Source organism: Malurus melanocephalus, unplaced genomic scaffold, assembly GCF_030028575.1.
Source record: "Malurus melanocephalus ecotype Western Australia unplaced genomic scaffold, MMel_1.1 scaffold_172, whole genome shotgun sequence".
Taxonomy (NCBI): Eukaryota; Metazoa; Chordata; class Aves; order Passeriformes; family Maluridae; genus Malurus; species Malurus melanocephalus.
This window is the reverse complement of record NW_026623404.1, coordinates 863,122-886,598: the sequence shown is the minus strand read 5'-3', so window position 1 is coordinate 886,598 and position 23,477 is coordinate 863,122. Positions and strand designations below refer to the sequence as shown.

Sequence of the window (23,477 nt, the reverse complement as noted above, 5' to 3'; positions counted from 1 at the left end):
RTGTGCACTGTGGCTATTTTGGAACTCTGTGTAGCCTTTTTCTCCCCTCCAAATGTTTTTTTTTCTTTTTTTACAATCAGAAGTCTAAAAAAATTACTGAGGTTAAGTGAAAATGACTCWGTTGAGCACTACAGAAAGAAAAAAACTCAGGCAATGAACTCTTTTTTGGTTTCCCTAGAGAATCAAACTTAAAATAAAATAGCAATCCTTTTGAAAGAAAACATTTGCATTTTAAAATGAAAATAGCTCACTTGTTTATATCTTTTTCATTTGCTTCAGGTGATACTCCAGAAGCAAAGTTTATTGCTAGGAATGATCACCACCACAATTATGATTTTAGAAGTTATTATCAGGCAGTGAATTTTAGGTACTTAATCATGACTATTTGTACCCAGCTCAATTCAAAGGTATACTTGTGCAACCGGGCTGCAGAAATTTATCATGTGACCCAAATACATAATTTTTTATAGTTGCTTGTTTTTAATCTGCATGGCAAGAGTAATTTGTGAAGATTATTTGGTAGGTACATCTGAATACCAAATTCACTGTTTTGTGAACAGAAAATTAAGCAAAATTAATTAAATAAATTCCATGCTCTAAATTATTTACTCAGCTTTACTATTRTAGAATTTTGTATTCAGAACCTCAGTGCTTTTAATCTTGGATTCGGACAATGAATGTAATATTTTCRTTTGTCTCATGCCATTCATTCAGGGATGTTTAAAGAGAAATATGGTACAGAAAGAACAATGATCCTCACATTTAACAAGTCAGACTTAGAGGGCAAGCACAATGAGCTGTTGGATACAGATTAAAAATTATTGGAGAAGGCTGAAAGATGATGAGTTAGACTTTGAAATTTCTTGGAAAACAAAGTAAGTAGCTATTAATGATGAGGTAGGGATAGTTTATCCAATGAGTGGAGGCACAGGTAAGAATGATGCAGACAGATGATGGGCTCAGAAAATGAATTTCACATCAGCATTTTGAATGGATACCGATGATGACAGATTACAYTTGTCCAGGATGAGGGAGAACATTGCGGTGATTGAGATGCATGGTGCTATGAGCCTGGGCGACAGTTTTAACAATCCAGAAGAATCTGTGCTTTAGAGAGTGGAAGCTGGGCAGGAATCTGCTGACATATAGCCTTGGTGAAAAGATTAAGAGAGACACATTCATGATAATCGCAGAAGGGTGAGGAGGTGAAAGAACTGAGACCTGGTGATGCATTTGGAAACTGGTGCTGCAAGAACTGAGACCTGGTGATGCATTTGGAAACTGGTGCTGCTGACTATCACAGCTGGTTATATTTGGCTTGGAGTTGAGGAATGGGAAAGAAAGATGCTGTCAAGCAGGAGTGCAGTTCAGAGCAGTGTAGCTGCAAATGCTTGGAAAGCTAGTGTTTGTGTGTCTATGCAAGTAGAAACATGGACTCCAGGAGCAGAAGTCATGGGAGAGATATCTCAGTAAATTGTGGAAGCCATGGCTTTGGGTGAAATATGTACTGGTTGGCCTGACTGTTTTGACCTCTTTTTCTCTGCATGTGATTTCCTGTTGTTTATGAGCCAAGTACTGGGAAATGATGCTCCAGTTAAGCCATCTCTTTATCAAATAAGCTATTTAGATATGCTGCAGCCATGTCTGCTGGCATTTAAAACTTAACACTGCAGTCTGAAATCTTCCCTGTTTAAGATTCCCACAGCTTCTCTTTCTCCTTCGTGCAATATGTATTTGACTTYGGCTCATTTAAAATATCTTTTCTTGTTGAGCCCTTCTGACTAAGTAGGCATGCTTTCTCAGCTCTTTCCTCCTCAGTTTCCTTTCTGAAAGAATATTTCCCTYTTGTACCCTTTAACTACTTTGTAAAGGCAGCATTTACTGTGCATGTTTTTTTTGCTGTGTGTACATTGACTGTGTAGCTATATATATCGTGGCTGGCTAATGTCAAGTCAAATAGAGCAGAACCAGGCCTTATCATATAGGKGTTAGTTTCTTTGTAGTTTCTCTAAACAAGGCAGTGCTTCTCCTTGAAGACATTGTGGATTTTCCCTGACACTGTATTYCACTTTCTGTGAAGTGCTAAGTCCCACTTTCCATGTCTGAGCATTGAGTCCTAATTGTTTTTTGAAAATGGACTGTGGTMGGCTGCCAGAATTTCTCTTCGATATATCTTTGGTGTAAAAATTTTAATTGAAAGTTTATTGAGTATTTATATAAGACAATAAAATGTCATAGGTTAATTTTATAGTCAGAATCTGCGAATTACCTATATGTGAATTTCTGCCTTCTTTTCAGTTTCATTATTTGGCTAAACTGGCAAACTCTCTCAGAGTAGTAGCTTCATTGGGCTTTTATTCCTGGCAACATGATACACTTAGTCTGTTAGATCTTTATTTTCTGATTTTATATGCCTAACACTGTCTTAATATTTCTCCTTGTAAAAACCTGAGACTAAAAAACTATGGGAAAGCTGGACTGCCCTACAATCATTCAAGACTGATATGCATGAGTTTTGAAAAATGTTGTTTATATTTAGGTTGTGATATAATGCTTTTAGGAACCTAATTTTAAGTCACATTTTCTAAGAATATCGCTTTACATTTTTGTACTGGTAGTTTAAGTTGCAGAAATCTGTATTAATTTTGCAGAAAATTCCAGTATATTCTCAGTGCCATGACTATCCCTTCTTGAGAGCTGATATATCTACATATTCAAATGTGTGTTCTCAACCTTACTATCAGTGCTGTAATGACTAAAGAATACTGCAATAGCAGGGTCATAAGCTTCAGACTATTCTGAAGTTTTCCAGGCTTTATGTTTCATAAGTTAAAAAACATAGTCTCCAAGTTTTCGTGTAAAATGTATGGCCACTATTTTGGCCATCTTTCCACCCAATTTTAACCTTTTAAGTTCAGTGCAAATACATGGCCATTTGGAGATGTTTTGAAATTCTAAACTTCAGCTTAGGTATTTGCATAATGCAGGAAATGCAATTAAGATATGTAAAATGATAGTGATACTCTTACATGAGCAATATGATACCTAYAAAATATTGCTAGATACCTTTTTAAAAAAATGGATAGGTACAGTTCTGAGGATTGTCAGTGTGCTAGGTGTTGCTTCTTCCTGATAGTTTAAAGTCAGTGGGTTTTGAATGTTTAATGATGAAAATGAGTAATAGAAAAACATTTCCATTGCCCAGAAGTTTGCTCTCTCCATGGGGCCTCCAAGCCTGGTAGAGCTTTGGCACACTGCTCTGTTTGGGTKCCACCACAGAGGGTTCCTGAACTTTCTTTCGTCTCTGTCTTTGAGCAGGCTATGCCACTTCGTCCTCCTTGAACTATTTGCCTGTGTGTGGATTTGCTGCCACACTGGTGTGTCTCACTGCAGTATGAAGTTAGAGAAAAACCGGGGCAGGTATCTTTTTGGGGAACTCAGAGGTGTTTTTGGGCTAAGGGGTGAAAAAAAAAAAAAAAAACCCTAAGGAAAAAAAAAGGAAACACAAAAGGTTCCCCGGATTTTACCTGCAGATCTGGTGTAACATCACCCAAGAATTCAAGAATATTTTAAGACTTCCCATTACTTTAGGCATGTGTTTTTCTCCAGCCTTGTGGACAAATTACACTTTCTGTCTTTAGGGGGATCTGCATATGAAGCAAATGGACACTCAGGCTCCAGAAGAGTTATTCTTTGCTTTATAAACATAAAGCCCTGCACAAAGCACTAAAACATCTGTGCATGTTCTTCTGCAATATATCAACCAAGGATCCTCTAAAAGGATCCTCTTTCTACAGAAACTTCTGTTTCTGTACATAACTACTTCTTCAGGAATACTATACTTGCATCTATTTCCTTCTATTTTTCTTTTTTTTTTTGTCTCTTCTTAACACCTTCCTCTCATTTAGAAAGCACCTGTTTGCTTGTAACTGCCCTGCTCCATTTCCCTCAAGTTGAATGGGAGCCTATGTCCAACTCACAGGTCCTGGGAGCACTTTCCAAGTCCCAGTTTGAATGTGAAGCCAGGCTACAAGCTCATATAGGACCAAGAGGGATGTCCTCCCTGCTCCTTACTGAGGAGCAAGACTGCATCCTGTGGCTGGACAGAAACCATGCCAAGGGCATTCCTCTTGCAGCACACAGGTCTCTCTGATCCTATGTCTTTTGTTTTATTCTTTTGTTTTTGTACCTTCTGTATTTCAGTACCTCTGAGAGACTGGAGAAAACTAATTTCACTTTCCCTCCACTTTGGCTCCTTCCATTTTTAAGCAGCCTGGAATTGTGCCAGATCTAGAGGATACATAGCACAATCGTGACAACATATGGCTGGACTTTCATATGCCAAGAAGCAACATTTTCATTCATGCAAACAGCATTCATAACTGTACCTAAACTTATTAAATGATTCAAGTCAATATGGAGGGTACTTAAGTAAGTCAATAGAAACTGGATAACATATGAATTTCAGGACACATGAATTAAAGCTTATGCAACCTTGAGGAAGATGCTGTGGTTCACTGGGAGTRTAAATACCAGGGATACCTGTAACATATAAGACCACTCTTACATCTGGAGAAGGACAGTCACATTAAACTCTGTGTCTTAGGTCATATGTGATTATTTTAATATTTTCTTAAGCACTTTGTACTTTCTTCTTTGTACTTTGACATTGCAATAAGGCAGAATGCCAGCTAGGACGTTTTCTATTCWTCAGAGATAACTGGTCTGATTTTTGCAATTTCACATTTAACCTACAGAAAAGGGAAATAATTTATGCACTGTGACTTTTGTATTCTGTGRCTGTTGTGTGCAAACCTGATGTCATGCAGACTGCAAGTCTTCTGGCATGACTCTCTTTTAACAAGGGAAAAAAGCCACCCTCTTTTAAAATTACTAGGTAGTAATTCTACATGGCAAGCACTGTTTGTCTTTTTTCTTCTGTAAAGGAAGTAGCACTCTGAATTGCAGTGTAGATGAAAGAGTTCCTCCATATATTGCACATTGAAAGATCTGTGCTTAAGACTGCTAAGAAGGTGCTATAGAAAGAGTTCAAACACAGCTCTTCCTACAAAATGCTCCTGAACTTGCCAGTATGTAACATCATTAAACTCACCAAAAATAAGATGCCCTCAGGCCTGGTAAGAGCAATTCCTTCATAATTAGGCTCCTGGGAAAGGAGCTTGGTTTTATAGGAAGTAACTTCTTTCAAAAAATGAGCTTTACAAGAAGAACAGAGTTCTGAACTTCAGAGGTGGACATCTGTAATCCGTCCCCTTCTCACATGGGAGGAATTTTMCTGAGGTATTTCCAAAAGCAGAACGCGCTGTCATAAAAGTGTTGTAAAGTTACCTTGAAACTTGGGCAGAAGATTTCACTGCCTAGCAGTGGATTTTGAAAACTTTAGAAGCAGAAGCTAAAAGAGTGAAACAGTAAGTAGAAACTGAAGGAGATTCTTTGAAAACAAATATGTTCTCAAATCCTATCTTGAAAACTTAAAAATACCTTCCAAACGATAAAGTTTTTTTAATATGCCCAAGATTTGGAAATTTATAAATAGTGCTTTATTGCTGACTAATACTGTAAAGCTTCACAGCGTTGCAGAATGCAACTGTTTCAAAGCTTTCCTGACAAATCACTGAAATAGAAAAAACAGAGAAAATGTCAAAATCTGAACAGAATTAGGCCTTAATTTATAATCACACAACAGCAAAAAAAAAAAAATCAAGCAGGTTTTGATTAATTTGAAAAAGGACACTATTCACTCTTTGCTATGTAGACAGAAGTGTGGATCTAGAGCTACCTCAGATCAAGAGTACCTGGGCCAAGCTCAGAGGAGGCGTTTCTGAATTGCACTTACACCRCCTCCAGAAAAAGAGCACACAATCTCTCAGGGAAATAACCTAAACTGTTTTCTCTCCGGCATGTTTATTTGTTGTTTCTTTCCTTAGAATCTGTATTTTACATTAAACAACTTGTTCAAGTCTCTCTGCCATGAGCTGCCCAAAATACTTCACATCTGCTCTCCCTCCACTTAGTGATTAATAACATCCCCTGACCTGCTCGCCAAAATATGCATTCCATGATCCAGGAATTTTTTGAGCTAAACAGGATCTCGCTGTTGTGCTGGCAAATGGTATCACAGCACTAGCAGTCACACTCATGCAGTCCTTTTCCTGGCTTGAGGTACTTCATGAGAGCAGGAACATGCCCACTGTGGTGCACTTTCAAAAGCACAGAGGTCCCCTGGAGTCTTCTGAGAGTTTCACAAATGCCCACATAAACCTGTTTTTCAGCCAATGCCCAGGAAAAGCATGCTGATGACAACATGGGAGGGGTTTTGCTTATCAATGTCAGTGTTGGCGTGGAAGCAGGCAGTTAGGCAAAGGTACACATATTTGTATCCTTCTGTACATGGGATAAAATGGGAAAATGGGAAAAAATTAAATGGGAAAAAAAAGAGGTTTACAGAATTCAGGAGGGAATACACCATGCCCTGGAAATGCATTTTTTTCTTCAGCTGCTATAGAAAGGGTATAGATGAGTATATTAAATTGAAGCTTCCTTTTTGTGTGATGGACACTTGATAATGTGAGTTCTATCATGAACGAGAATGTTGTAAGGTTATTACTGATCTGCAGAGATACAGGGCAAATTATTTGGGCAGAAGGAAATATGGGAGATGTCAATGGCATCTAGAGGTAGAATATGGATATCAAATAAATTCTTTCTGTGATGAGTGCTGAGATTGCTGACTTCAAATTAAAATGGAGAGAATCTCCATTTTCTTCAGTCTTTGTCCCATACCAGTTAAAGAAGTGTCCTGTTTGCTGCTGAGCTAGAAGTCACCGACAACAATAACGAAGCCCCAATGATAAGTCTGAATCCCCACTTTGGATTATACCATGGCCTTTCCTTACTCTCCTGCTGTACAACTTAGGGCAGAAAACAGATGAAAGAAAAGCCCTTTGGGAGATAGTAATAACTTCAAAAGTTTCCTTTTCAGTTATACTTGCAAGAATTTCACCTTAAGGCTGAATTTTGCTGTATTCCTTGAGAGGAAAGAAATCCATAGTTTTGAAGTATTGTGTAGTTCAGTCTTGCAGATGGAATGAAATATGGATAACAGGATAATGAACATAAGTCATAGGTCTTTACTGTAGTTCCTKGTAATTTCCACTGCCATATCCATTCACATCCTGTATTTTGGCTTCATGTTGGGATGGAGCTTCTCAAACCGTYTCCTTTTATATTTATATGCTACCATGAAAATGCAGTCTGTGTGTGTAGGAAGCTAAGATGTGCTCCAGTAAGTCTAGGCTGAGGAGTATGTTCAGAACTTACTCTGACTTTGCTCCTTCAGAAACTAAATCTATGTCTTCAAAGCAAAATTAATACGCTAGCTGGCATTCATTTTGTTGTTAGTGTCATTATAAGAATCACTTAAGGTTCATAACTCCAATAAATGCTGTTCTGGATTAATCTTGAAGACAGGAAAGGAAACCGATCTGTGGAGAATAGAAAGTTTTTCCACTGGCTCATCTGACAATCTAGAGATYAGCTTTCCTAAGGGACTGTTTTGATTTCCCAGAACTTGCCATGTCCTCTTTCTAAAACTGACCTGCCTTTGTGACCTTCCAAGTTCAATCTGCCCTTCTGCCTCTTCACATTGCCTTGTAAATTCTTTCTTTTCTACAGTTCTGACACAGAAGTGAAAGTATGCTAATTTTAGCATACTTAGTAATTTAGACTTACCCTCACAGTGAACAGAGGAAAGTTTAATTTTATAGGGTGTGAAATTTTTTAACTGTGAGATTCACTTTTTTCTTAGGGAAATTCTTAGCACAGGTCAGATAACTGCAAGAGTTYCCATTCAGTTCATTGATTATGAAGAGAATTGAGAGTGAGTAACTCATATTCAGATTGCTATTAGATGCATTTCTGGTTTACTGAATCTCACCCATGTAGTCTACATCTTAGCAGCCTGCAGTCTGTATGGCTGAACTATTGCTTCTTCCCAGCTAGTGTCATCTGCTTTTCATGTGCCTTATAGTTATTTAATCATGTTATAGTTTTGTGCCATGTTATGCTTAATGCATAGTGTGTATTTTAACTGAGTGAAAGGAATTTTCACTGCATTTTAATTTCTCTCATACAATCAGCATCAACCCAAGTTATTTCTTTCCTGCCTTCATTGCTTTTGGTTACAGTGCCACTGGAGTAACTCCCATCACCACTGAGCATGGATATTCTGTTGTGYCTCAATAAGGTTCCTTAGAATACTTTACCAATTAAAAGCTTGACTTTTTATAAACTACACAAATGGATGTGGTGATTGTTGTGAAAACACTTCTGCATTGCTCTCTCCCATTGAAAYGATTAGTACCATAACTAATAATAGCGGTATTTGGGAACAGGGCATGCCATGTAGTTMCAGCTTGGGTTACACTAAAATTGCCAAACCAGTGCATTATAATGGTCCATGTGTGGGAGTATTGAACATGGCTGCTTGAAGAAGTGCAAGATGCCTTGTGAACCACTGATGAARTGTCAGGTACGTGTGGCAAGCTTCTTCCTAGCATTTTCATTTTGAGATTTATGCCCTAAAATACAAAGATTTTGTTCTTTATCCCTGTATTTGCTGAAGCATCTATGAAAATCTTCACTGTCAGCAGAGTTTGATTGCTTTAAAAAGCCTCTTTTTATCTGGGTAAGACCTTGTCATCAGGAAGTTTCACAGATTTCCCTGTCTACATTTTTTTTACATACTGTATTTTGAAAAGTGTTAACTGCTCAGTACACATTTTATGCACCAAGAACTCTGTGTCTGTATTTGGGTGGGAGAAGGTAAACATGCATAGACAACAGGCAAAAGGAGAGGCAGGCTAAGATGGAGAATAATGCTCTTCGGTGCAGGTAAAAAAAGAAACCAACCTGCAAACAAACTAGAAAAGTTAGTTTTCTCAGAACTAAAAGTTAAGTGATGAGCAGAAGAGCATTAAACTGCAATTAGCTAAATCATTACCCCTTTCCCTGCTCATTATTTCAGTTTTCTTCACTCTCAAGCGCTTTAAGAGGAAACTGATATAATTACTGCTGCTGTTTGTTATTTTTACGATTTTATAAAACKAAGTTTTATAGAGTATCTCCCAGCAGTAGGATAGTTTCAGGCTGTTGGCACATTACTCATGTGTGATAAGAAACAATTTAGTAACGATCTTCTCTTCAGCTAAATATAGCATATACACTTTGTACACTGTGTCTGTAAACAGGGTGTGGAACATAGAGRAATGGTTTAATATTCCAAGTTTTCTTGCCAACTTAAAATTACAGTGATTATGAACACATACTTACTTGAGCAGRAATAAATATTTCTGGTGATTAAAGTAACAGAGAGGGGGGAGACCACAAGCAGTATTTAATGCATATGGAAACGCAATTCAATGGGAAGAAACATCTGTTACTCTATAAAAAGAAGGGTAAGAAGTCAAGACATGGCTGAAGAATATCTAAGTCTGGTTATTCTATCTAAACTTTATGTGTATTATACACTTATATAGATTATCCATATATGTCAATTGAAAACGCACTCACACAAAAATTGAGCAGCATTATATATTTTTCCTCAAACATGAACCTTTTCTTATGGAAGAGAAGCCTTGAACAGAYATTTGATGTGCAATTCTTACATATTTGCTTTGCAAGTAATCCTATATTCTGGGCATCTGTGTGTAACAGGAGTATCTGTGGTTCTTTATCCTGAACTGGAAGGCAGTCTAACTTTTTCTTTGCAATTTATTTGGAAAAAAAGCACTATTGAACAGGCTATAAGGGACAGTGGCATGAATTATTTTAAGTAAAATGGGCACTAATTATTAGAACCCTTATGAGTGAGATAATCAGTACCCATGCAGCCCTGTGAGTATTTTGGAGATGAAAACACTGGTACACAAGTACCCTTCGGAGGAAGGTGAAGGACCTACAAAACATGTGCTCTTAAGAATAAATTTTCTTCTTCAAAGTAGATAGCAGGTTTTGAATTTCAGTCCCATTTTTGGTATGTATTTAATTTTGATTGCAAACAAAGAAGCCTTATTGATATGAGTATAATTTAACCCATTAAAAATGCACAAACTGCACTCAGACATATACATCTCTTACATGAAAAAATAGTAATGAGTACTCCATTTTAMCGTTCTAATACAAATTATGTATTAGGCTTTCACAGGAAACCTGCTGAGAGAGACAGGACTAAAACTAGCGCCAATTCTCCCTTTTGATGTATTTAATATTTCTGATTGCAGTAGGAATTTTAGAATTGCCACACAGTGAACCCYGCAATTATATTTATATGTTTATTTCCAAGCTGTGCTTTGAAAAAGATTCTAAGACTCATTAGACTGTTTGAATTCCTGAATATTTTAGATGGAAAATCTTTAGCCTGCCATTTCAGGTTTCACTTACAAAATGGTATTTCTACCCCATGTATGTTGCTCTGTGAAATGAGGTGTGACACTTCAATTCCTTCATTACTTCTGGAAGTTCACAAATGCAATGACTGGTGCATATTCAAGCATTCATGAGGAAGGATGCAAAGCAGGGATRTTAACTCAATGAACCACATTTTCCCTTATAAACTGTCACTAAATCAACTCCCCAGCTTTATACCCAGGAAGTAGCCAAATGATGTTTCTTACTTTTTTTTTTTTGGACACGTTAGAATTGGTGAAATTAAATTCTGACTCCTGTGCTACCAAATGGATTTGCAAGTCATATTCCACCTGAAATGATTATGAGTTAAGAATGAGGGTCTGTAAGACAATTACTATAGGGTTCACCTTCTGTAAAAATTACAGTTCAGATCTGAAGCAGACATGCAGTATCTACTAAAGACTAACAGAAGCTGGGTGTATAGAAAATGACTTCCCAAAAGCAGAAAGTATTTGCTTCCTGCTGCTTTATGCGGTGTTATTATCACTCTTCACTATTCAGCAATGTTGGGATATCTGTCTAGAAAGTTTTACTGAAGTATACACAACCTCTTAAAATAATTATTAATTTTAATATGTGATTTGTTGAAGGCCTGACTGGAAAACATTTGGACATTTCCAGTGACTTGAGAGTTACAGAGGGCTTTAGAGGAGGCTTTTGTATAGCAGTTTAAGTAGCGGCAATATTTCCTGTATTTTCCAATTTTAGTTAAGAATAGAAATTCTTTCATACAGTTTTTATAGATCTAATTTTGAAATCCAAGTTCAACTTCTCTTCTATGTTGCTTTGTATTAATTTCCACTTAATGAAAGCTCCAGTAAAGCTGGATATGGTAAGTGGAAATGAATGAAAAGGGGGAAAAAGTTGGTAACGGTGGGCCAGGCTATCAGTGAGTAGCTAGAACAATGAAGACTAATGAGAAACTATGGTTTAATTAGGAAAAAAAATAGACAAAGTCTTACTAATGGTAGACTGTCAGTTTTATGTAAAAATGGCTTTAATATTCAAAACAGAATATATTTAATTTTTTCATAGAAGCGGTATAATGCATCCCAGTCTTATAATATTAAAAGCAAAATACCTTTTCCTGCAGATGTATCTAGGAAAGATATGAAAATCAAATCTACTACTACTACTACTTATCTTAATAGTCACATTACAAAGTAAAAAACTCAGAATCTAGTTCATCACATGCTAGAGATTTCCTCTGGAGTTTCATTGCTGCRTATCATCAGCTTGAAGAGTATCAAATAGATATGAGTGGAGCAATTTTTAGATGCTTTGAGCAGTGCCCTCCTTTTCTTTTTATCCTATTGACATTTACTTGAATATTTATGGAGTGGGCTACTCTCTGGTGTGCCCAGTTTCAGTATCTACCCAGAGGATACTTAGAGCAAGCTATGAGCAGTGCTTTGTGTTTCTAGTCCAATTGCTGCTCCTCAGCTGAGACAGCAGAAATTCCCATCTTCCCCATATGCATCTGACTCGCTCAGGGGCCCAGCCTGAAGTTCTGAAGTGCAGTATATCACTCTCACTGCAGTCTCTATTTTAATGTCCTGATTTACCCTCATGAAGTCCGGTGCAGCCAAGTGAAGGTTCTGCATGTGGGTCAGGGAAAGCCACATGATTAATACAGACTGGAGGATGAATGGAATGAGATCTTCCCTCCAGAAAAAGGACTTGGGAATACTGATAGATGAAAAATGAGACTTGAGCCAGTGATGTGCACTTGCAGCTGAGCCAGCCAGCCAGCCACACTGTGGGGGTGCATCTAAAAGAATGTGGCCAGCAGGTCAAGGCAGGTCATTCTCTCCTTCTGCTCGGCTCTGGTGAGACCCCACCTGCAGTGCTGCATCCAGCTCTGGGGTCCTAARCACAAAAAGGACATGGASSTGTTGGAGCGAGTCCAGAGGMGGCCATGAAAATGACCRGAGGGCTGGAGCACCTCTCATGTGAAGACAGGCTGAGAGAGTTGGGTTGTTCAGCCTAGAAAAGAGGGGACCTTGTTGTGACCTTTGATGTATAAATGGGACTTACAAGGAAGCTGGAGAGTAACATTTTACCAAGGCCAATAGTTACAGGCCAGTAGGCAATGGTTATGAACCAAAGTGACTGTACTGGATATAAGGAAGAAATTCTTCACCATGGAGGTGTTGAGACACAGGTTACCCAGAGAGGCTGTGGATGCCCCATCCCTGGAAGTGCTTAAGTGTTTAAGTTCAGTTTGGATGGGGCTTTGTGCAGCCTGGTCTAGTGGAAGATGTCTCTGTCCATGGCAAGGCAGCTGAAACTAGATTATTTTGAAATGTCCCAACCAAAACCACTCCATAATTTTATGACTCCATACAAGTGGACYGAATGAAAATTCCATGAACAATCTGAATTACAAGAACTTCTGGAACATTTGGAAGATTGGTCAACTCTGATTTCGAAGGCGGTTGGAACCAAGATTAAGGTTTGGTGGAGATATTCATAATGAAAATTTCAGCATAAATGCTTAGCTTGGCTGGGGAAAATCTTAGAAGTGACTGAAAACAGGGTCACAGAATGGTAGATCATTAGMTAGCCCTGTCTGTACTCATCGCATCCAGTTTAAACTACCAGGTCAGTCTAAGCAGTGCTARTCCTTCCCCAGGTTCTCCAGTGTTGCTGTCAGATGAGCTCCATAGGGGCAAGCACTTCAAAGAGTAACAGCRTTATTATAATTTTTATTTTTATATAAAGAGTAACGCGAGGCAGCTTCAGTCCCCTTTTTTTTCTGGTAGTACAGTACATTCAGTATGTGGAATTTAGCTGTTAAATTACAGCTATGGAAATTTCCGAGGGGGAAGAAGCTAACAGAATAAGTAGTTTTATCTGAACACTGCAGGAACAGTATATGATCCCAGATCTATGCAACCAACTTTAGTGGAAAATATATTCTGAAATTAAGTCATTAAACAAGGAGCAGAAATTATATTTAGTTTTAGTATTTAACATCAGAGACTCAGCTCTTTCGATAGCAACCCCGTTGTGTCTATTCCTACTGATTATATTTATTCATGATTTTCATGAATGACAACGTATTTCTGCTAATGCTTTCTTCCAGTTTAGAGAATTTTTTACCATTTCTTTCTTCCAGCCTGTCTTTCTAACTTCTGATACTTCTTCTCACTCTTCTCATGGTTTTTTTTGCCCCGTTTCTACATTTTTCATGAGCCATTGCAATATACTTTCCCATCTATTTGTCTTTGGAAAAACAACCTCCTAAACTTCAAGGCATTGGTAGTCTCTGCTTCTTGTGGACAGATATCCTGAGATACAGTTTGGGTAAATTGGGCAGGCAGACTGCTCAGTGTGACAGCACAATCAACTCCTGCATGTTTTTTGKTTTTTTTCTATATACAAGTACTGCTAGGAGYTTTCAGAGGTGTTGAAGGAGTTCTAATGGCTGGCTCAGCCCATGAGAAACCCTCAGCTTCTCATCTATATTTACATCCTCCTGCACAACCAGCCAGAAGGGCTAAGGTGGCAAACTTCAGTGGGCTTGGAGCAGGTCGAGTTTGATGGTGGGAAGTATTTGCTCATAATTCTGTCCTAGGTTCCTGCTCTGCATTTACATGTAATGCTTATTCTTTCAGATACTATTTGTATTGAGATATTATTTCAAATTTATCAAGACTGGAAATTAATCTGAGAAATCCAGGTCTACTACTAAGCAGATTCTTTGCAGAGAGAAAAATCAGCTATATTTATTCTCTGAATAACTCCTTCCTCAGTGCTTGCTTTCTTCTCACCCTAGTAGTTGCTGAAGCATTTTCTGGCATGCCTGTAGTGTTGTGTGCAGGGTGAAAGCCAGATCAGTTATGTAGCAAAACCCAAACTAATCCTTGAGGTCTGTTTGGACCCTTGTTAATGGATTTTGTGTAAAAATGTTACAGATGTATGGGCAAGCAGACTGCAAAACACAATGCTGTAAATAAAGCCGCAAACCTTGAGGGTTGCAGTGTTTCTCAGGCTGCATTTATCCAGAGCCAGAGGACTCCTGCAATTCATTTTGCTCCCACTTCCTCCTGTGGGACAGCTTTTTTTAAAGAAAATCAGGATAAGAGAGCAGTAAGGCCTGCCTGAAGAGACCAGAGGGATCAGTCTGCTGGATTTCATGCCTGCAGGTGGGGAATGCAGAGAAAGATAGCCTGCATAGTAGAGAGAGACAAGAATTCCTACCTGAAAATAAGGGAGAAAGGTGCAATCAAAATTCTGTAGCCGTATCATCTGTTTGTAAATTACACCAGGAAGAGCTACCCACTAATAAGAAGTTAGATAGTCTTCACTGCTTTTTATGGTGATGTTTTGCTTTTTGTAATTATCTTACTGATAACAATTTTCTAGCTTATCAAATACTAATTATGAGTTATAATTATGCAGCACTATTCTTACTCAAGAGCCAACTCAGCCAGGATAGTACGAAATGAAGCTGCAAGCAATTTCTCTTTAGGAAATTGCAGTTTTCTGTGTTACTGCTGTGGGAAAATGTTGTCATATCTCAGSTGATGCCAAACACTGTTTTGAATGATCTTTACTTGTAATGATGATAAACCATTTTGAAGTTGCATGTCAGGTTTTGATTGCAGCTGTTTGCAAACTCAGGTAATTATACTCTTTTGTSTAATTGCTTATTTATGGATGTTTTGCTGACATGTTTCAAGCAATGCTGTTTGATTGCAACCCTAATGGTAGGGTTCCCCTGTCATTATCATACTGTAAYACTCCGTTTGTCTGATTGCTGCAGGTGGAAACAATAGGTGATGCATACTGTGTTGCAGCAGGGCTCCATAAGAAAAGCCTTAGTCATGCTAAAGCCATTGCCCTGATGGCACTGAAGATGATGGAGCTTTCAGAAGAGGTTCTCACTCCAAATGGAAGCCCTATTAAGGTAACCCCTTTGCTCTGAATCTCAGCTAGTCAGTAGTACACGGACCTGATTCATTTCATTGTGTTCTGTCAGAAATCTGTTTATTGCTAGGAGAGTTTACAATTGCAGCAGTGTGTCTGCAGCTCTYGTGGGCCACGTGCCTCTTTTCTAAATAGGTGTAAACCTGCAAAAAAGAAAAATGTACAGATTGCCTGCTYTTTCTCAGTGTTAATGTGCTTCCTTTCTGTGCTTGCCATTTCCTTCCCTTAGTTTGGTACAGGAGGTAGCAGGAGGAGGAAAACCAGATGTCCTTTTGTAACATTTTCAAGTTCTTCTGCTATTCTGCTTCTTTTGATCCTATACCAACTTATTCAAAAGAACACCATTCTGATAAAAATATGTTGGACTATGAATCTTGAAGAAAATTCTTTTAGAGTTTCAGGTGAACATTCACTGAACACAAGAATTAAGCATTAAAAGATAAATATTGCCTGAAGATACCAGAAGACATAGCATTTTTGCTTTTGATATAAGGTTATTTCAAATAAGTATTAATTTAATCCTATTAAAAATAAATGTTTTGATTGATTTTATTTATTTTTCCAACAACTATAGCCGATCAATATGTGTGACTGCACTGATACATGCTGGGAGAGCTGTCTTCCAGAGCCTCTTCATATTTTCACTTTCTTTTGAGTCAATGCTGCAATTGTAGGGAAATTTTGAAGGTGTATATTTTACTCTTGTGAAAAACGAGATTCACTTTCTTGTTAAAATTCAAAGGGTTTTAATAAATGACRATAGGGTACATAAAAGCAAAAGGGATACGACTTTGGGTGCTTGGCGATCTGCCAGAGGCACGCACGCTATTGACAGGAGACATCTTGAAATACATTTCATATTTCATCAGCTTAATGCTTATTCATAGGCATTTATGCATATTCAAACTTTTTCAGGAGCTGTTTAACATGGATTCGCCTTTTTAGAGCATGAGCAGTGATGATGTTTATGTCCCTGGGGTCATGTGTGTGTGGCCCCTGTTCTGTAGTTTCAGCAGATGGTCCTTGTTGATAGASAAGTGTCCGTAGCAGGGACCCCTAATGGGTCACGACGCCCYTGGCCTGTCCATTGCAGATATGGCTGTCCAAAGGTTGGGGGTCCCATCAGCCAGGTTCCTTTGGACGTTCCACGAGCTSTCTTGACTGGAGACTTTTCCCCAAGGCCTCTGTTCCTTCTACCCCCACCCTTTTGTATAGTTTTGCTATAATATGAAAAATACCCTTTATGGAAATATTTAGGTCACAAACCATAATATTTCAGTTTAACCACAAATATTCTATAACTATATCTGAGTTACGAAAGAAAATCAGTGATAATTTTCACAACTATGTCTGCATAACTAAACTTCTTCTACAAATAAAACAAAATTATATCATGATGCACAACACATAGCATCTACCTTTAATCTCTGCGAGAACCAACAATATGTGTTTCCTTACAATATGTGTTTAACACACACATAACACTCATCTCAATATTTGTGAAAGCCAGCACTATAATATGTGTTTATAACACTCTGAAACTCGCTTTTTGTGACTGTTTTCATTACCGCTCATTATTTTCCAGAAAATTTCTCACATATTCACTTTCTGTCTAGGAAAACCTAKAAAAGAAAGATTAGAAAGACATTGCAGAGGAAAAATGTATAGAATAAAAGGCTGGGAATAGAATAACCAAATATTTTCAAAAAGAGCCAATAAACCTACTTTAGAATTCAGAAGGAAAAAGTCAGTTCATTGCACATAAAGTGGAAGTAGAGGCACTGAGAATCTCATCAGCATTTCTTAATTCTCTCATCAGTTTTAGGTATAAWAGATTTCAGGGCAGGAAGGATGGTGATATTGTAGAATGTCGTTACCTTGGTATGTAACCTAGAAGTTGTGCTTCAAATAAGGCTTATCTTTCATAGAGGCATATTCTGATTTGTTTTCAGATGTATTAAGATTAGGATTCCTCTCACRTGGATATTTACCCTGTAAAACTATTGCAATAAAGACTTTCAGAGAAGTCAACTTTAATTCATCTTAGTTTATGTGTCTACTCTAGGATGAGATGAATCATGCCCTAAAAATGTGTGGTTTTTTCTGTTGTCTGTAAGGGAAATCTATGAACTTAACATAAATGTGGATGTCTCTGCTGTGAACTTCTGCACCTTGTCACATGAGTCCTCCTACAAATGGCAAAGAATGCATCTTTTTTCCTAGTGGCTGTGTCAGTGATCGTCACAGTTAAAAGCATACTCATTATTTCTAAATTYGGTTGGCATGACTTTTGCCTTCCAGCCAATGTTAAATTGGCTAAAATGATCCCTATTTTTGTTATTGGCAGTTTGTCATGTGAAAAAAAAACCATGAAGGAGTCCACTGTGCCACAGATTCCCATTAGCAAATGTTCCATGGCATAAAAATGTCTTAGAGCAGCATCAGGGAAAGTTCAGATTGTATATAAGGAAAATGTGGTCAAGCACTCGAACAAGCTCCGCAGAAAAGTGGTCATAGCCCTAAACCTGTACATGTGTATGCATTTGGGCAATGCCCTTAAATATGTGGCTTAACTTTTAGGTTGCCCAGTGTGAAGTCAAGAGCTGGACTTACCTGAAGTTCAAGGAACCCCTAAACATCTGTAAAAATTTCTATGGACTCTGCTCAGAACCTTCAATAGGAGACTTTAGGCATGACAGCCTTTACAATTAAGACTTGTCATTAAAATACATAAATATTCATTAACATTAAAAACAAAGTACACAGTGTGGTCTGTAAGATATTTATATTTTGTCTGACTTTTAAACAGCAAATTAAATTGTACTGTAATGTGGTTACCTTGAGTCCTGCTGATACAGTTGGCAAAACAAATGCAGGGTTCTGACTCTATTTTGACCTGAATTYTTATCTGTGATTCAGGTTGACAAGTACAAGTCACTTTTTCTGAGTCCTTGTCAAGTGTGTTGGTTAACAAAATCCTAATGCAGATTTTGTTTTCTTACACTGAAAAACYTACATCAGATGAGGGTATTTGAAAAGAATTTGAAATCAAAGGGCAGCTTGCCTCATGCCCAACATTTACTAGCTTTGACAGCTTTCATGATTTACTGTGACYAAATTCTGACTTTATTCTTCAGAGCAGTCTAAAAGCCATTTTCAAAAATAAGACAAGTGCTCCAGTAAGTCTGAGGCAATTTTTCAAAATGCAATTCCTACAAACAGGAGGTCCCTAACTTCCGATCTCGGGAATAAACAACACTGTTCTGTTCCATTACTGCTGGTTACTCAGTTTGATTTGTCTAACTTTACGATTATGGTTTATGGAATATATGTATTTTCTAAATTACTTTGATGGATATATTTTGTTGTCATCTCAAGACTGAATTCACCAGAATGGAGGTATTTACTTTTTGTAGTGCTTGAAATGTTCTTCCCTGTGATAGCAGTGGATATCTTATTAAGTGACACTTAAAAAGTTAGAATGAAAAAAGTAAATTACTAAATCAAAAACATACCATATCACATAAACAGGAATTTGGGATCAGATTTTCACCTATAAAGTACATTGGCAGATGATCAAATGAGGCTTATCTGGGTACACAGTTGTCACATGGAGGTATTCCTTGTAGAGATCACAAAAATGACTTGTTTGCACAACCATGTACGCTTCATGAAAAACCTGCCCCTTAGAGCGATGCTGGTGTGGCCAGTAAGCAGTGATGGAGCTCAGGATGGTGGCCAGTGCATGGAGCAGGTCTGGTTCATGTCCCTGAGCCAGAGCTCCCAGCAGGCTGATGAAAGCAGCACGGTGTGCAGCTGACCCAGGCTCAGGCATTCCGTGCTTCCAGCAGAGCCAGAGGCAGTGCAGTGCATGAACAGGATGGAGACTCCACAGCTGTTCTCCTCAAACCTAGGTGAAATGCCGGTGATGGGAAGGGGAATGAGGAACTRGTGTTTTGCAGGAGGAGAGAGTGAGCTGTATTATAGCAGTGCCCACAAATCCTTTAATTAGGGTTGTAACACAGCCCACCCTCCTAGAAAGACATATTTGTAAGAGAAATGGGCTGATCGTTCCCCTGTGAGCGATGGAGAAGGCTTCAGGTCCCTGGGTGATTTTTTTAAACTCTGTTCCACTAGAGGCAAAATCCCATTACTTTAGAATGAACTAAGGCCTTAGTATGAAAGAACTTTTGCCACAGACACTCTGTGTAGAATTTKATATATATTTTTATCTTTTCAGCATAGCATTTTACTCTGGAAGCACTCCTTTGATTTACGTTCTGTACAACTAATTATATGTAGTGCTTTATGACTTCAGTCTGAAAATATTGATTTAAAATTACCTCCTACATTTGAGTGTTACTTGAATTTAGGATGTGCTTCATATTTTACAACTTTTTTTTTTTTTTTAGGTAAAGTGGAATTACATTAATTTTAATAGCTAGAGATAATATAAGAAGAATTTTCCAGGACTTTGACCTTCAGTAAAAGGTTGCAATGCAGATATAGAATTCCTGTAGAATATTATTGCTGGGATAACACTTTAYCATGCTTCAGATCTCACCTAATTAGCCAATGTGCAGTGTATATCCCAAAGAAAGATCTCCTTTTCAGTTTTTTTTGTTGAAAGGGCTGCTGTGGCAGAGCATGCCTAGTTTAGACTAATGAGATTTCCCAAGAGAAAATTATCTGCTTATTTTTGTGGAATATGAAGGTGTATGTAATAKGGTCATGAAGAGATATGAACTGGGAACTCGCAGAGGAAAAGTAGACTATTTACATGAAGCTGCTGTAATTAACTACAATTATCTAGATTAGTTGTGTACAGGTGCTCTTGTCTAAAACATAAAGGTTGAGCCCTACCACAGCAATTCAAAACACGTTGTAAAAATGTTTTGCTACAGCAGAAAAATGTAATGTATCTTTGAAATTATTTGTGTTACAGTAACATGAGAATTAGACTTGTAAATACTGTAATCACAAACTGAAGCAAATACATACCCTCACTTTTCTTTTTGCTTACTTTCTAATGACTAGTTTGTAAAATACTCTCAACAGAGCAGTGCAGCAAATTTCTAGCTGATACTGGCTTCAATTTGATTAATTTATTCTCAGGTGAGGTAGATGGGACCTTGCATTTGCACGGCACATAATCTTGTCCTCGGCTCAGTTGTTCCTTTATTATCCAGGTAGAGCACTTGAAACACTTGAAGCTTCTAACTTTCAGATGTGCATTGCCAAAGAAATTTTATTATTGGATTTGTAAGCTGCACTCAGTGTAGGCGTTAACATAATTTAATTCCAAACACTGATAGTGTGAACAGGTACAGCTAAACTTGTTACTGTAGCTCCCTCTTTAATGAAGAGAGTAAATTTAGTCTGTATTCATCTGATGTGCTTTCAGTGTCTACTTTGTAATGAAATATATTAATTAATATTTGTCAGGTAAGTCCTACCTCAACAGTGAACAGGTTAATGACCTCTCAGRATGGATGATCCTGCTGGAAGGAGCTGAACTGAAACACTGGTTCACAACTTCGTTTCAGTCACAGCCTTTCCGTTTGAATTTTAGATGTGATCCAGACTTTCTATACTTCAACTTTTTGTATATAAGTGTCAAATAATGCTTTATTAATAGAACCATTACTTTAGCATGTCTAAGATATGTGACTTTACAGCCACGCAGCTACATTAGGTTTGGTTTATGCTGTCTATTTAAATACCTGTGATTATGATGACTGGAACAATGAAAGCCTGAGTTTGATAAATCTCTTATCTCTGTTTGCCAAGTGATAAATGTTAATTAGCTTGAACTGTGCCTCATGAGGCACAGAAGGGCACAGAAGAGTCAAAAGGGCTCTGAGGATTGTAATGGCTTATGGCGACAGTGAGTGACACACTTTCCTAAATAACTAGAAATGGAAAATGAATTTTAGAGCACACGACATCTTCTGTTGGTTCATTAAGTACTCCCCTTTGTATTTCAGTGATATGCCATTTGGGTCCTGGACACAAGCAGGAAGTGCCAACATTTGCTTGTATAAATGGGATTTTTATTTTCTAAGTGAAGGGGCCATTCCCGAAAACAAGAGAGTAGCAAGTGTTGTCTGTGTAATCCTTTTCAGTGTTTCTTGCCTTGCTTATTATTCAGCTGGTGGTGTGCTAGTTTTATAACCATTTAATGGTCCTCAGCAAATGCACATCTTTACGTAAGCAGCAGAGGTTGTCTGGTTTGTTTTAAGTTGTGAAGGGCTGACTGCTGATGCAGGCATTCTCATCAGCCCCGTGTGAAAAGCTGCTGCCTTCCTGCAATGCTCCTTGCTCCATCTGTGGTCTCCTAGCAACTTCGCCTTGTACCTAATGTCTACATCACACTCTGCAAGGTATATAATATCCTTTTTCAGCCTGCATAACTTCAAATTAGAAATACCCTTGTGTGAAAAGAAAAAAAGTCAGAAACAGTTCCCCAGAAGAAACCTTTGCATTACGAGACTTTCAAAGCTTGTAGTTTCTCAGGCTTACCAGCGTTAGGGCATSACAGCAACTTTGGGGAGCATTCCAAGCTGCGTGTCAGGGAAGCTTGGTACTTTTTCTTGAAAACAGGCTTGGGAGAGGGTGAGTCAATATCAGCCCTGGTGACGATTCCCTGGACTTGGGATAGTTCATGATTGCACTTCCTCAGTTTGGCCCAGTGCCTTTGGAAATGTGAAGCAAAAGGAGCTGATTGAAGCGCATTCCCCCAGGCATGTGGGAGATTGCATGTTTTGTTAGACTAAGGAAAAATTCACTTTCCTCAACCCTCCAGTCATTTTCACTCAGCTGCTTCCTTCTGTGTGATTGTAATAATCATCAATTTCTTTAAAAGAACAAACCCACACCCATTATTTGCAACATCTTTTCTTCTGAAGGGACTTTGTCATATGCAGTCATATGTTAAACCCACTGCAGGACAGTGTTACTGCATRTGTGTTGCAGTAACAAGGGTCAGTGGGGTTTATATGACTAGTGGGTGATAGCAACAGCTTTGTGTAAGAGTCTAGTCTGAAAAATTAGACATTACTTATTCTGCTAAAGAGGGAAGTTTCCCAAAGGGTGGTTGTTTTTACTGAAGTACACATTTCAGTACTTAGGTAAAGCTTGCAGAGAATGATAAGGGTAGATATTCAAAGCTGCTAGGACTTGATTCTCTACAACATAAGGATCCACCTGCCCAGGCAGAGGCATGATATCAGGATTGGCAACCCAGTGTAAGACCAACTTGAGTAAATTAGGAAGCTATGAAGATCCCTTTTTTTTTTCTGAGTGCTGGGAGAAAAAGACCTAAAGGACAATCAAGGAGCTAATTATTTACACAAGGCTCTCCTGAGAAGAGGTTTTGTCATTAGACCTGGCCATTCTCCTCTCATGCTGTATGTTCTCTGACATTTACTCACTGCCAAGCAGGAAGCATGAGCGCCATTCTATGTGTGCTTGTCTCTGCGGCAGATAAACCATACTTGTAGAAAGCAGAGTAGTTGCCCAGGGTACCTTGTGAACTTTTCCAGTGTTTATTAGTTCTCAGTGGWTACTGTGATGATACTACACGTTCACAGCTCTTTGTGACTCATAGTATTTAGATTTAGCTGTGTATGGAAACGCCTCTATAATTCAGTTGTATTTCCTGTTCCTTAAGGGACACTGAGCCTTGCTTTGATGGCWGTGCCTAGCTTGTAACCTCACAGTGAGCAGACACTCTCATTTCCCTCTCTAGATGCTGTAAGTACATGCACAGGGAAAACCAGGGAGGATTTCAAGGTTTAGATCCCTGCAGGGGCCACAGGATGTGCAGCTGGGTTGTGGGGTTGGCTTTAAGGTCACTGTGTGACATCTCTCACGGTTCAGCAGTCATTCCAGACACAAACGCCTCCAACTAATATTCCAGATGTCTGGCTAGTAGTAGAACTGGTTGGGAATTTTCCATAGAAAACTTCTTGGATGAGAAGACTTCATGATTAAAAAGCAAGTCATCAGGCATATCTACCAGGTTTTGGTAAATGACCAATCAAGACTCTCTT

At 38.3% G+C, this 23,477-nt stretch overlaps 1 protein-coding gene across 1 annotated transcript in view; it reads left to right on the top strand.

Moving 5' to 3' along the window:
• GUCY1A2 (guanylate cyclase 1 soluble subunit alpha 2) overlaps positions 1–23,477 on the top strand; it is a 149,986-nt gene that overhangs the window by 80,484 nt on the left and 46,025 nt on the right. The window contains exon 7 of the mRNA XM_057372510.1: positions 15,260–15,403. Within this exon, the coding sequence (XP_057228493.1) occupies positions 15,260–15,403 (144 nt within the window). The remainder of the gene's footprint in view (positions 1–15,259; positions 15,404–23,477) is intronic.